Here is a 16,311-nt window from a genome sequence, read left to right as displayed (position 1 = left end):
ATAAATATATATATCTACATACACATATAAATCTATATATGTGATTACCAGATTTAAAGACACCTATCTGGTGCTATATACAAATCAATTGTTCTTCAATAACGAAAGAAAAAAATAATAATAAGGAAGGGAAAAAAGGAAAAAAAAAAAAGGTAAAATAATCTAACTAAACCGATTTCACTCAGTTTCTACTCAAAAACCATAACTAATACCATAAGATTAACACATTAATGTCCCTAGAGTCGGGATGTGCTTTCAATAGACATGCCGCATTTATAGAACACCATTGGTGGGAGGACCAATAGGTCCTAAATCTGGAACAACAACATTATTAGCAGACTTCATGAAAAATTTCTCCAGTTTAGCAATGATGTGTTTTCCATAAGTGTATTTCCGCAGGGAAGCAAAATGAGGACGTATCTTGTGCATCAAAACTTTCCTCTGAGAAGCCTCACATACGTCTAACATCTTCTGAACGACATAATTGGCATACTGATCTTTCATCATAACATGCAATGCACTGGAATAAAAAAGAAAGTACATCAATTAAGATAAGAGATAAATGTTATTAAGATTACATCAAGTCTTATCTTATAAGCTATATATAAAAATGTTGGAATAAAGTTTTAAAACTACTGTATTAAATTTTTAAATCAATTTTTTGGATAGAAGGTGGAGTTATTCACTCACCTCAAGAAGATTTAAAGTATTTACACAAGAGGTAGTAGGAATTCTGTTTTTGTAATTATGAAGAACAAATAAAGTGACAGGTGAATTATAAAACACAAGTGTTCAAGATGTAATGAAACTATTCATTAATAAAAGAAAATTATAGTTGTCTAATATATCTGGTAGTAATGTAATGTATTTTAGATATTCATCTTTAATATTATAATCACTATTTTAAAAAAACAACAACTAAAATAGCTTATTAAAACTTACTTATCATTGAATCCACAGACTTCTTCAATAAGCACTGCTCTTTCAGCCCTGGTAGCATGAGTGACACATTTCTCAACTACATTAGAAGCAAACTTGTGCTGGGAGAGAGCAAGTACCTTGCCACGGACAGCTCCGATTAAAATAGCTTTATCTTCTGCTTTTCCATGCTCTGAAAATTTAAATAATATAATATATTGGAATCATTTAGTTATGGTACTCCTAGGTCAATTCAAATGAGTAGTTATATCCTCGGAGTGAGGCAGAGAAAGATATAGAAACCTTCCCAGTTCTCATGTTTTATCATGAAACCTAACAGTATTAATCCATAAATACAAGTTTACAAACTACAAGCACTGATACTTTTTGTTTCAAGATGGGAACGATTATTAGCAATATTATAGCATTTTAAAAGTACTAGGCAACAAAATTATAGCAAGGTATAAACAAAAATAGTAATAGTATTATTTTTTACTTTAATATGAAACTTAGTCCTAGTATAACTGTCGGTCACGAATATAGGTTCTATCATATCAAAAATAACACCGAAGATCTTCCTTGGTTTCCTAAGTTTATCGAACTTATGAAAATGATTTATTAAATGAGAAAAATTCCTGGTAGTATGATTCTATTTAAATAAAGTAAGGTAAAATGTGATCGATGTAGACAGTAAAGTAAACAATATCATACCTAAAACATGCTGAATGACATAATTTCCATATTGATCTTGAATCAGCTGATCAGTATGTTGGTGCAATTCTTCAAGAATAGGCGCAGTCTGCTCCTGTGTGCAATGCTCTAAGATTCGCTGGATCACACGGCAACCGTATGGATGAGTCGATAGTGTAAACACCTGCAACGAAATAATATGTATGTAATCTTTTTTACAGACTGACCAATATTTTGGTGCCAAAGAGTTAACAAAGAACATGGGAATGAGAAGCTTATTACAAAAACTAGTTATGCTTCTTACCACAGCAGAGAGATTACAAATACTAAAAACTGTTGTCACTTTATTTTTAAAATGTTTGTTACATTATTATTATTTTTTCTTAATAAACAGTGTTGCTATATTATTATGAGGTGAAAGAATTTCTTCATAAACTGTTTAAAAAATAAATAAATTGAAAATGTACTCGACTAGTTTTGGAATTCTATCCAAATCAAAAAGGCTCATTAGGGAGAAAACTGTTCTTTAGAAATCTAACAAAAGCACTAGTGTATTCTAGCAAATGAACAGATGATAAATGAAATTGATTAAGTATTTTGAATTAATACATACCTGTCCTTGAAAGGCATTGATAATGAACTGAAGAGCATGAGGATCAACACACTCAATGCACTTTTGAACAACATGGTTTCCATTTTGATCCTTCACACATTTCAAAACATGGCCATCCAATTCTCTCACAATTTCTACCTGTTGTTCACCACTTATTGATTCCAAAGCTTTTTGGATGACTCGGCAACCATACATCTGCAATGCCAATGGCAACACATGTCCTCTAACTTTCTGAGCTAGGGTAGTTTTCTGTTCAGGTGTGCCAAACTCAAAGAATTTCTGAATCACATAGTTGCCAAAAACATCAGTCATAAGATTATAAGCAGCTGAGAGAATCTCAGTAAAAACAAGCTGCTTTTCAGGAACTGTAGCTCTTTCCAGTTTTTGTTGGATGAATCTTGATCCATGTTGATCTTGAGAGAACTCAACAATGTGACTGGCTAAATCACGTAATTGCAGAGATGGATACCTGTAAATATGGAAAAAACTATTATTTAAAATAATGCTATGAAAAAAAAAATGTTTGAGTGAAATCTTTACAAAGATCACCCTTTATAATCACATAATCATTTTTTACCTATTATTTCTGAAGTCTTCCAAGAGTCTGGATCTACCAGCTGGCTTGGTATCGAGAGGTGAAGTAGTAAGAGCTCGTGGAACAGAACCAAGCTTGGCAAAGAGCGAAGGTGCTCCAAAGACTGATCCTGCAGCTGCAGCAGCAGTTGACGAAGGAGCACTGCTCCTGAACTTAGCCTCAGCACCCGGAGCTGCCGATAGTAAGGACCTGGTGCCAGTCAGGCCACCAAGCTGTAAGCCACCTGACCCTGAACCGAGGGGAGGAGGGGTCACTGAACCGGAGCCCGCCAAGCCCAGTGGGCTTCCAGAAGCTGTCACCGTTCCTGTAAAATGATAACATTAGCAGCTCTTTACTAATAGAATTTGGTACAGTTTTAAATGTATGAATGAATTTAAAAAAAAGAAAAAGAAAAACTAGAACCTTAAAAATGCCCTAAGCATTTAAAAAGATAATACAGTTAATATATTATTAAGTTTTAGAACCTAGTTCATCTTGGGCAGAAATTCTTTATTAAATTATATTGTTTATCCTAAAGGTAAAACACTTATTTTAACCACAGTAAAAGGATAAGAGATTTATTCAACGGGCCAACCACAAAATAAATTTTAATCCTCCTCCAAACCAAATTCAGAATGGTGTCACTTCTGATTTAAGAACGCAGAAGTATAAACGAGAATATTCACCATAGTCATATTGACTTCTAATGTGGAATATGGTAACTTGAATTAGTGGTTATTTTCCATTGGACCAATAAAATTTTCATATTTAAATCTACATTTTATCTGTATTAGCAATGTTCTACTTTTGCATCAGTTATCCACCAACCATTTTAGTTAATGCGCATTTATGATTCTTCCTACTGGCCTCAGTAAGAGTTTTATTTACAAAATCCTTCAATTTTATTTTGTTTTTGGGTTTCTTCTCGTTAGAAATACTATCTATAAAATCCCTTTACATTCACCACAGACCTATTCTTTTAAAAATATGGGAGTTCTAAAAGGAAGACAAACTTGTAAAGGCTAAGTTTTTTCTCCTTGGTTTATTTCTTCTTATTTTATTTACTTAACTATATTTTTGGGAAACTGGTGTACTAACTACAATGATCCAGTTATGAATTTTAAACTAATAATAATAACTTATTTGTTTCTGGGGCAACCCCCATACAAATAGGGTTAACCTATAAAATACATAAAATAAATAATCCATTGTAGTAATTTTACAAAATTGGTTAGTTAAACATGATTTACATAAACTAATAACGAAACAATATACCCAAATTGGCCTATCTACATTTGCCAGAATAAAACAATAAAACAAAAATGACACTTCATATTAAATAGTATAAAACAACAAAACAAAAACCAAACATCATATTGTGAAGATAGGTATTCAGCTCTAGTGTATTAACTAATAATGATATATTTTTACTATAGGCAAATTAAATTAATCTATTGATGAAAACCAAGTTGCTAGATATTTAAAAAGTAACACAATAAAGAATAACATCAAATCAATATAAGATTTGATTTATAGGTTGATAGAAGACATAACGAAACAGAGAGAGAGAAAAATAAATAACTAAAACAAATAATATTGATTATATATTATACACCTAATATAAAGTAAGAATATTTGTACGTTTATTTACCAAGTGAATAAAAGACTGGGGCTGATGTTAAACAGTCTTCTGATGATAGCTGGTCTTGGTACTGATTAATTTGTTTGATGTTCAGGTCTAATTGAATAATTAAAAAGAAAAAAACATGAGATTTTAAAACCTCCTTTAAAGTTTTTAAGGCAGATAGTAAATTTTCAGGTAATACAATGGAGAGGATAAATCATACCAAAATAAAAAGTTAACATTAAAAGAAAATTATTTTGGAATATATATCAGGCATGAGTTGGAACCCCAAAAATCCCTCTAGACCTGTTCAAATTTAAATTTCAGGAAGAATATAGTTATAACATATTATACACTAACTTAAATTAAAATATGTACCAATTATAGTGTCTCATCTTTCTGGCAAGATGTCAAGACATAAAGTTTTGAGAGGATCTGTACATTTCTATTTTTATTCATTTACAAAAATCACTTCATTTAGTTTTAGCCACTCATACTAGATCTTAGACACTTGAGTACATCCTTGTCGCTCTCGTTACTAAGCAGAAGGCTTTCAACGGTCTAAGTGGAAGGTTGTCGCTGTTCAGGAGTCAAATCCCATCAGTAAATACTATTATTCATTATAAACTTTTTTTTCATTAACTGAGCAGAGAAATTGACATAACATGACAATTGACAATAGCAGTTTTAGGCAACTGAAATGGCAGCCAGTTTCCATTTTTTGTACGGTACATCATCTTTTGCACTGTACAAATTTTACTTAACTTGAAATGGTCAATCTTCATTACTTCATGCTTTTGATTTTCAGTTTGTGCTGAATAAAGCTATTTAAAAAAAAAATTTTTTTTTAATCTAGGTACGGAAAATAGTTACTATGAAAAACAATTTAAAGATTCCATTTTACTTAAGATTTGAAACATCTTGTTACAAGAAGATGTTAAAGATCTTAAGAGCTGGTAAGGTTTTAAAATAATGGAATTACAATGGCCATCTGCTGGTGAATGGTAGAAATCTTTCATAGATCTAATTGTAATAAAAGTTTACATTAAGTTCATGATTGTTTTTTTAAAATATTTATAGTGGTTTTATAAATATTTATATATGCTTCTTAGTGGTATCCTCATTATTATCAAATCTATAAAAATAGAAGAAAATCAAATCATGACACAGGTGGTCCACTCTTTAGGTTGGGCCAATTGATAATATGGCATACTCTAAATTAGTATCAGAAATCCTCTAGTAAGCTGAGTACTATTTATTTGGGTACAATCCACATCAATTATTAATTACAATGGCCTAATAATTTTTACCCACAAACAGATAAATTAAAGTAATGCAATCGATGAGGTCTCATGAATTCAACATTCGCTTTTTTCATTATAATGCCTAATAACTATAATAAGATATTAGTTATATAAACTTTAACTGGATTCAACAAGTTGAAAAATAGGCCATCTCTAATTTACAAATTTCCTTAACTAGAACAATTGTTGAGAGGTAGAGAGGGAAAATTATGATTTATAATTGTACTATGAAAGTATCAAGAGCAAAAATCAGATTCAATTGTAGGTAATACAACAAATAAATAAAACCCACCCCCTGACTGATTTCTTAAAAACCAATAATTAATTTCCAAAAACAATACATCCTTTTTTAAAATTTATAGCTTATACCCAAAGATAGCAGTTTATTGAGAAGGAATAGGAAATGTTAGAGAAGAAAAAAAATAAAGAAAATAAATTAAGGTATCGCACTAAAAAACCAGCCTAAAGTCCATTTCCAAATTCTTATTTATTTAATTTGTAATTTTAGCACTAAGATTTTATGTAGTTTTTGGAACCATTCTTCATCTTGTTATAATTAATTACCAAAACAGGTAAATAAAAAAAAAAATATGGATTAGACTGATTTTAGAATACAATGGTTAAATCATAGAATGACCAAAAGGAGTATTACCTAATGTGCCATAGCTCTGAGGCCACTTAGCACGCCCATATTCAAGAGATGGGGAATAAGCTGAAGTGTTTCTATCAAAGGAATCCCTCCTTCCGCTGCTTCCGGTACCGAGGCCGAGGCCTAAAAAAAGAGAAAAAATATACATATATTTACTTTATCTTACCAGTAAACAACAAACAATTAAATCGGCCAGCACAATTTTCTTTTTCTAAGATAAAATATAGCCAAAATATATGTTAGGCTAAAAACAACTCAGGATTTTAAAAATAAAACATGAGACATTACTAGAAATAATAAACAATAAATTCTAGTGATCTATTTATAATGGTGAATCATGACTTACTATACTTCAAATTTATGTTTTCCTTCATACTAAAATTACTATTCATAAAAGAGATAGTTTATCTAAATTTATAGTGCATGTACAATGGTCAGAAGTTAAATTCTTCAAACACCAAACCAATCATGAACTTTATATTTAAATAAGAAAAAGCATTACTTTTAAATTATCCATCAAGACACCAGTTTAATATTTTGATTTGGCATTCAGTAATTGAATAGATTATTTTAAAAAATGACATTTTCAGATACTATTTTCCTAAATAACTGATTCAATTTTAGTCATTTTACATACATCCGACCGTTTACCAACACAATTCCATCTACAATAAAAAACACAAAAAATGAAAAGTGATTTTGATTTTCTTTCTCCACTTATTTGCAGTGATAAGCATCATTTATTCACCAAAACAAAACAAAATAGGCAAGTGGATGATTAAGGAACCAGGCTAAATCTATCTGAAAGGTACAGAATTACATTACAACATATTTTTTAGTATACCTTTCAATTTTTTTTTTCAGAAATATATTATACTTTGATATTATTGTGAAAATATACATTTATATATTTTTTTAATTAAAGAAATCATCATAAAAAATCTGTAAGTCATTATTTTCCAGATGGATAGATGGAATATATTTACACAAAAACATTACAATTAAATTTAATTTAAAAAATCTGTAAATACAAAATGAAGTAACAAATATCTTTAATCTTTAATGAGGCTTCTGAATTCGTTTTTGTTTTATTTTGTGTTATGGTTGAAGATATGGTCATTAAATTTTTCAAGTGAAAATTTGTGAGGGAAGAATGATATTTAGTTTTTAACTGAATCATGTTGGAAAAAATTGCTCATATATAGAGCTGGGGAAGAATAGATATAAATAAAACTGACTAAATTGTCATAGATATAATTTATTTTAAGTTTTATTCATAACTAATTTTGGCCTAGCTCGGCTCACACACAGACATTGACTTGAACCAAAGCCAAATAAATGAGGAAGTGCAAAATATCTGTTTTCAGGAAAATTGCGTAATGAATGAGTTCAGGAAGATTTTGTCATGAAAGAACTTGCAGCTCTCCCTTTGCTCCTCTGCAAACGATAGCACCATTCCACTTCATTTAAAATTTCTATTATCAGAAATAATAATTTTACTACCTATATCAAAACTCTGGATTCGAAATTACACTTACGTCCTAAGAAGAGAACTTGATTTTTTTTTTTTTTTTTTTTTTAAAGAAAATTAAGCTAATAGAATTAAAAAACCTATTGGTCCACTGAATGTCTTCGGTTAGAAGCCCCTGCTCTAGGGGTATAAAGGGGCCTCTTCATGTTGCCAAGCCATGGCGAACTCAGACATGCGTGAGCATGTGGATGGGTGGCTTGGCTTGGCTGGCACGAGTTGGCCTAAGCTCTTTGCCGATCCGCCATGAATCAGTTTTTTGGACACAGATCAAAGGGGTTTGTGAGAGAGCTTGTGTAGCATCTCCACCATTGTTCTTGGTCTAGTTGCACCTGAGAGCTGTTAGGAGGTTGTAGTTACTTTTTATAATAAGTTTTATATTTAATCTTATTTATTTTTATTTTATTTCCTTTCATTTTCTTTTTTTTGTAATCAAAATAATATAATCCCAGTGCAACGGCTGAAACCACGTGTATTTCCGCCATGCTTGCTTCTCTGAATAACACTGACACATGTGGATGGTCCGCTCTTTGTTTACCAAGTATTTATACAAGCCTCTGATTCGTGGCGAGCGGTCAACATGTGGATCCGCCTTAAGGTGAATGACACAAGTTGATACAAGCCTAAATTTAAGTTATATATATATGTTTGTTTGAAAAATAGTTTGGATCACATGAATATATATGTAAATCATAACATCCAAAGGAATGGAGAATTTCTTGAAATTGCTAACTTATATACAAAATATAAATAAAAAAAAAAATTGAAGGACATGAATAGACAAACGAATCATTAGGAAAAGCCTTATCAGTTTGTTTCAAAATTTAATTACAATAGGTACTGCATACTTTTCAAACTTGCTGATTAATTATTAGACTAATTAAAAATTAAATAAATACATTAAAAAAAAGTTTACTATTGAAAGTAAGTGGTAGAGATAAATAGATGCTGCAATATATGGTAATTTTTATCATAAAATGAAATAGCAATTAAATTAGATTAAGAGAATTACAAGTTTTCTACTTTCTAAGATATTCTTTATCATAAAATAAAATATTTAAACATTTTATCTTGTTTATATGAACCAACCATAATTGGCCACATCAATTACAATCTCAGATGTTCTTTATGAGATGTAAGTGTACTTTTAATGGACTATCATGGTACTTAAAGATATTTTAATAAAGGATGGATTCAGGGAAAAAGGTATCTGAACATGTAACTTAAAAGCAGTGAACATCAGGTTAGTGTGGAATTTCATAACAATCAACATTGTGTGTGCATATTTATATGTCATATAGGATTATCATGCAAATATGAAAGCAGTGTGGTTATGCTGTGTAAACATGCTCTAGTGCGAATTGGATTATATTTCAATAATAGGAAAAAAAATCAAATTAGCATTCTAATTGCTTATTTCTTTAAAGATATTTTATAACAGAGAGAATTCTACAGAATTCAGGAGAGACTTAAGACTTTGGTGCCAAATTATAAAAAATTATTCATTTGGAATACATAATTATTAAAACCAAAATATATTAGATATATATATAGATCTCCTCTTTTTCTTTTTTTTTTTTTTTTAAATTGTATACAAAAACATGAAGAAATATTAAAAAAACATTTATAGTATTCATACCAAATCATGAACTATATAATTTATGCATTTGTAAATATTGGTTAAAGATAACTTTCATCAAAACCAACTTATCAAACCAAGTTCCATTTTAAACTTCTACCCAGGTCAAGTGCAGAAAGAAATCAAATTGGGTCCCTTAAAGCCGATTAAATTAATATAAATTCTAGTTTACTTACTACTAACATAAGTGAATGAAAATTTCATGTTATATAAATATTAAAGTGAAATAAGAAAAACAGTGGAATTAAGCTCAAAGGTGCCGACTGGAGGGGTGGATTAGTAATGCAAACATTATAGGATTAAAGCCAGGTCCAATGCCCAAACGCTGCCAGACTACAACAGTGCAGCCATTATTCCATTCGTGGAAACTAGAGACTGGCTTTTCATGCAATCGTAAATTTAATTCAATAGCTTAATTTAGTCAGTGGTTCAAATATCATTTATGCAAAGTTAATTTAATATAATTAAATCCATTTTATGCTATATCTTTGGAATGAAGTCTACCTATATTTGATACAATTTTATATATTGCAACAATTTTTTTTTTAATGAAAATTTATTTTTATTTAAATTGAAACAAACTTTAAATACACAGGAAATGCCAGGTGAAAAAACTCCAATCAATATATTAACCTGTATAATAAAAAAACAGAATTGCTCATTTTCATTTGAATGGTTTAGAATGTGTACAAATATGTTCCACCTCTACAAACTTCAAATGTTTTTTATGTTTCAGAACTTTATTTTTTTTGATCCACCACTTGGCTATTAACTCATTAACCACCAAACAAATCACTTGCTCCTGATTACTGCACTATAAGTAAGGGGTTATAAGAAACAAACCAAAAGTATAATATAGGAGTTATACTAGAAGATACCAGTAACTTAATAATGATAATACCAATAGATGAGGGAACTTTGTTTTCTACTCAATCAATAACATAATTTTATTCAGTATAGAACAATAGTGATCAGTGATCTTGAATAAAAATATTACCTTAAAATTAGCACATAATAAATTAAAATAACTAATGTAACTGATTTTTATTTATTCAAATTCCTTATTTGAGGAAGTGTTTTTATCATCTACAAATTATACCATACTCTGGAGATGAAATCATAAGTGCAGTGAACTGAAAATTAATATAATATAAAAAGTACAATGAATAAAACAAAGGATATCTATGATTGCCACAGAAACGGAGGCAGACCAAGATGTGTAGGCATGCGAGGACAAGGAAATGGGAATATACCTGCACCGAGGGAGGAGAGGCTTGAAGTTAATGAAGCTAAGTTGTTTGTATATCCACCAGTTCCGCTTGTTCCAGACCCCGGAGGCAGACCTACAAACCACAATCCTATCGGTAGCTGTCACGACATAATCTATTTAAAAATATCTAACTCGTTCACTAAATAACAGATCAACAAGATTTTAATTCACTTCTAAATAAAGGTCTCCTACAAGATGAGAACGTACATTTACTTTTGCTCATGTCAAATCTAGGACCAAGAATTAACAATTTTTATTTTTCCGAGTAATATTTAATAGAAGCCTGCATATCTGTCATAGATAATTTCAAAAATACATAATAAAACTTTTTTTAAGCAAGACCACAGTTATTTTAAATATAGAAGCTGTTGAAGTGTTTAAATATTTTGATCGCTTTAATAAATTAAACTTAATTTCTCCTTGAAAAGAAATAACAAAAAAATAAATTTGATTAACATCCATTGGTATAAAAATTATTTTTAATGCTCATATATGTAGGCTAATAATGAATGAACCAATGAGCCGTAAAGGAACTTTGCAGAGGAAACAATCATTAGTAGCTAACATAATTGTTTACGAATATCATTTTCAGTGAAAAGAATGCATTTAGTATTAGAAATGGATACGATTGAACACATATGGATAAATGAATACATTATTATTGCATAATCCACATATTATAAGACTCAAATCAGGAATATTTAGTTCATAATACTTCACTGTCCTAACTCAAGCTAAAGATCATAACACTCTATATATATATATATATATCAAAATAATTAACAAATAAATAACAATTTAAAAAACTAATTAGTCATTTGATATTTTGATATATTTAACTGATTAAATGTATTCACAAAAGAACTAAATCTATTTTTTAATTAGACAGATAGGCAGCTTCTACTAAATTAAATATTTACAAATATATATATAATGATTGCATCAAGAGATGGAGGACCTGAATTAAAAGTTGCAGAAAATAGCTAATTTTCACTATTTATTCAGAGAAAGAACTAAGACGAAAAATAATCATGGACAACTGCTAAAATGATATTGAAATGAAATATTATTAGATTAAGGAAATATTAATTACATAGAAACATTATAATAATTGTTAGAAATGATGTTAAAAGTGTGACACACATGATTATTCGCCTGTAGCAATGATATATAAGTGAAAGCATCTATATTAATAAGGAATGTTAATTGGGAAGAGAAGGATTGTACCTGAAATAGGAGTACCGTTTGCAGTTGGCGTGCTGTACAGCGAAGCTGGTTGGTTACTGCTGTATATGGAGGAGGGAGGTGTTGTTATCTGTTGTGTTTGGTTTCCTAGCAATCTCATGCTGTTCCCCGCTACACCAGCTAAAACATATACGCCCTCATACATCACCTTTTTTGTACATTGTCTTCATCGTTTGTCACATCTTCATACACACAATCTATTCTACTATATGACAACAGTTACATGAGCTAAAAATCCTTTATATAAAAAAAGAAAAGAAAAAAATCGAACCAACATCATTCATTAAGTTTTATTATCAAATGGTAGTATGAAGCAACAAGCATATGCAAAACATTTTTTGAATAAATTTACAATAAAAATGTAAGAAATGATTAGATACAAAATAATATTATTGATGTTAGTTCAGTTATGGAGTAAATAGGGGTTATATACAGGGTATGTGACAAAAATAATTGAACATGACATCTCTCCAAACCGTATTAGCTCTTTATAAACCTTTCATTAGGAAAAATAAAAAATCTGATATTATATAAAATACCTAGCAATTTCATAAAGTACCTAATATATTTTGAAAAAGACTTACTAAAGCCTAAGTTCAAGAGTAAATATAATAAAATTCACTATCGTATTTTATATACAGAATACCGAGAAAAAAATGGCCACCCTTTCTCAATCCAGAAGTGAGTAAAAAGAATTCTGGTTAAGCGGATATTAAAATTAAATAACTAAATAAAAAAAGTTTTGATAAAACAAACCACAATATAACAATATTATAACCAGAAACTCAAAGATATATCAAACATATTTAAAGAATTATTTTTTTAAAAATTCATTTAGTAAATTTAACTTCATCATATATTAATCGCCAATTTACAAAAGATTTTTATTCCATTTCAATTTTACTTAATATATGAGTTAAATTAATATTTGACTTTTATATATAAAAATATTTTTCTTTTATATATCCCAGAACTAACTTACTCTCCTACTTAAATGACCAAGTTTCAAACCCAACTAGAATGGATAAGTGGAGTTCTACTGTACTATTAAGAATATTTTATTTCCCCTACATCAAACTATATTAATATATCATTAATTAATATTGATCTAATACTATATCAAATGGAGTAATAAAAAAAGAGGAGATCTTGACTCAAATTAAGATTTTGAAACAATGAAATATAAGAAGAAAAATTAATAAAAAAATAGGTTTATTTTTTAAATTCTTAATTCAATCTAAATGATCTCTGTTACTGATTATAAGATGGGATGTAACAATTATTGAAAATTGGAAATCAGAGCAATTAAGTATAGTAAGGATGGCCACTTTTTTCGTCCATAAATAAATAATAATATATTTTTTGATTTTTAAAATTTTTTTTTTACAATTATGATTTAATACAGTTCATTGATTGGTAGCATATAATTGTATCGATTAGTCAAACCTCAAATTTCTTAAAATTTAACATAATGGATGTGGGGTGTAGATAGTATTCATCTTACTTCTAACTTAACAACAAAAAGCTAGGTGTTGTATGAAATTTCGAGGTATTGTAAAAAAAAATATATATATATATAATTTCATACTTTCCAATAAAAGGCTTTGAAAAGGCATGTTTCATTATTTTGATCATTATGGTATGCAAGTTAATCGCAACACATTCAAAAAGATGTAAAATTAAATTTAAATTATCAGTAGGACTTAAGAAAAGCAGGAGCTATTAACAGATACCATCTTTAGAGAAAATGATTTTATTATTTTTATTTTACAACCTTAAAGAACTTCTTATAAATTCAAAGAATCTATAAAAAAAAAAAAAAACATTTCCACGCTTCATCATAATTAAATTATATTTAAATATGGGGAATAAAAGATTAAAAAAAAAAATATTGGAAGTCTGCATAATTTATTTTTATTAAATGAAATTAAATAATAATGATAGCAAGTAAAAAGGAAAAAAAAAACACTGAGGGCCGAAATGAAAAAAGTAGATGAAATAAGTATAGAACAATACTAAAATTATATCTGGCAGAAAATTATTAAGAAACAAAAACAAATGATTTCAACAAAGGAATACCTATTATAATATTATTATAGATAATACAGGGCACACTAAGAATTGTTCGATTTTAATTCTATTCATTAGTAGTTTATGAAAACCAAATTAAAAAAAAATAAATCTAGTAATTAATCCAAATTTCATTCCACAAATAAAACCTGGATTATTTTGTATGGTGTTATTTTTATTTACATATGACCTCACCTTTATGCTTTTCTTTGAACGAAAATATTTACAATCTTCAACTACCGATATAGGAATTATTTACAAAATTGGGCAATTGATATTTACATGAAAGGAAAAGTACTTACCAGGATTAGGCGCATTGACAAGCACTGGGGCTGGAGATACAAGCCTCATAGGTGTTCCGTTACCTATACCACGCATAACTAACGACCCATTTTGATCATAGTATGCAGGTATTACTTGATACTGACCTGCCTGCACCTAAAAAATTTACAATTTTACGTGTATCTCAGAAGCATGCAAATATACAAGTATAATTTATACAAAACAAATTTACAAAAACAAAAAATTTTTAAAAATGGTTTTAGGAATCTTCATCACATTACGATAAGGAATTTGAAGGAAAATAAAAAAGATGTGATTCAAGAATCCATTGATTAATTAATTCTTTTACTAATTGCTTGGTTTAAGAGTATGTTGAACTCTGGGATTAAGTTTATAAATATAAAACTATATTTTTGTGACTTTGAGTTTCAGAGCCAATAAAAAGAAAATTGGAAAGTAAGTTAGTGGTTGAAAATAATCATTTGAAAAAATTTCTTTCGATCAACATTTTTAAGTCACTTATTCTAATATTAGAAACTTCAAATGCACTATATTTATAGTTTACAATATAAATTAACTGAAAATTGAGGGCATTTTATTATTGTAATTGAGGGAATTTTATTATTGTAATTTAGGGAGAGTAAATTATTGATAATAAAAATAATGAAATTTTAAAACAATCTGAAAAAGGTGACAAGGAGAGAGATCATTTGTTCAAGTAGAACAATATTAGTCAGGCAACAATAAATGGCATAAAGAAAAAAAAGGACCAAATAGAATCATTCTTAAAAAGTAAAAAAAAAAAAATCATCTTACAACAAAAGAAAAACTTTGAAAGTTTCGAGTCTTCGGAAGTAGAAGATGCAATTGAATCTTATGAAAAAGGAAAAAATTCATCTTCCATTCAAGTGTGAGTAGCTTGGAAAAATTCGAAATGGGCTTTAGAATCCATTACTTATTTTAACTGGTGAGAAACTTTCATGTAAACTGCTTCTGTAGGAGACTGCATAAGGTTTTCATTATTTTTTAAAAATATATCTCCAATAATCTGGCGCTACCAATTCTTGTATAGAGCTAGATTAATGTGATCTAGGATCACATAGTAATTAAATTAATGTGATACTGTAGAAGAAACAAAAAAACCAAGAGAAAATTTTAGAACCCATAAAAACAAAAGATTAGAAACAAGCCCAATTATATTTAGTAGAAATAATAAAACTGAATTTATTTCAACCAACAATATATTCACATGATAATCTGATTATGATAATGGTCTGTTTCTATTGTTCCACAAGGTAACATTTATGAAAACATAAACAGCTAATTGATTAGATTTGTGTTTGATGACCTTTTAAACTTTCATTTGTTCCTTAACACCTGAATAATTGATAATCCCTTACCAGACCTGACAAAAAATCAGATAAACAAGTAAAACATCCTGTCCCAACCTTAAAAATATTCAAAGCAAGAAAAAACAGGTGTTGCCTTGAAAGAATACTAAAAAAAGCTGAACTAATGTTTATATTCCTCAACTTAATAACTATACAATTAATATCGAGATTCCAAGCTAGAAATGTGTATAATTTTAATATAGAAAAGTACACAATCAAAGGATTTCCCAAATGAATCCTGGTGGTAGAATTTATTGTGAAAGAGAAGAAACATACTCTTGTCAAGCAAAATGAACAGTACGCAATATAGTTGTAAAATAAAAAAAGACTAACAATCCAAATATAAGAAAGAAAAATTAAAGTTTATTGATCACTGAGCAGTTAGATTATACTGTAATTATTTTCTAACTTTTTAAAGTAAGCTGATCGTTTAAGATTTACTCATAGTTTTATGTCTAGTACTAATAAAGATAATTACAAATTAGCTAATAAATTATTAACATGGTGGTTTAAT

The 16,311-nt window shown here is 28.8% G+C and overlaps 1 protein-coding gene across 1 annotated transcript in view; it reads right to left on the bottom strand.

Moving 5' to 3' along the window:
- pum (pumilio) overlaps positions 1-16,311 on the bottom strand; it is a gene marked incomplete in the record, with an annotated part of 221,757 nt that overhangs the window by 454 nt on the left and 204,992 nt on the right. Inside the window, 10 exon segments of the mRNA XM_014424361.3 lie at positions 1-520; positions 943-1,111; positions 1,630-1,792; positions 2,222-2,690; positions 2,799-3,120; positions 4,447-4,533; positions 6,376-6,495; positions 10,793-10,882; positions 12,037-12,174; positions 14,427-14,562. Coding sequence (XP_014279847.3) covers positions 274-520; positions 943-1,111; positions 1,630-1,792; positions 2,222-2,690; positions 2,799-3,120; positions 4,447-4,533; positions 6,376-6,495; positions 10,793-10,882; positions 12,037-12,174; positions 14,427-14,562 — 1,941 coding nt within the window.

This window comes from Halyomorpha halys, unplaced genomic scaffold, assembly GCF_000696795.3.
Source record: "Halyomorpha halys isolate HHAL.00 unplaced genomic scaffold, Hhal_1.1 Scaffold466.1, whole genome shotgun sequence".
In the NCBI taxonomy this organism is placed as follows: Eukaryota; Metazoa; Arthropoda; class Insecta; order Hemiptera; family Pentatomidae; genus Halyomorpha; species Halyomorpha halys.
The sequence above is the reverse complement of the archived record's forward strand: the minus strand, read 5'-3'. Positions and strand labels throughout refer to the sequence as shown.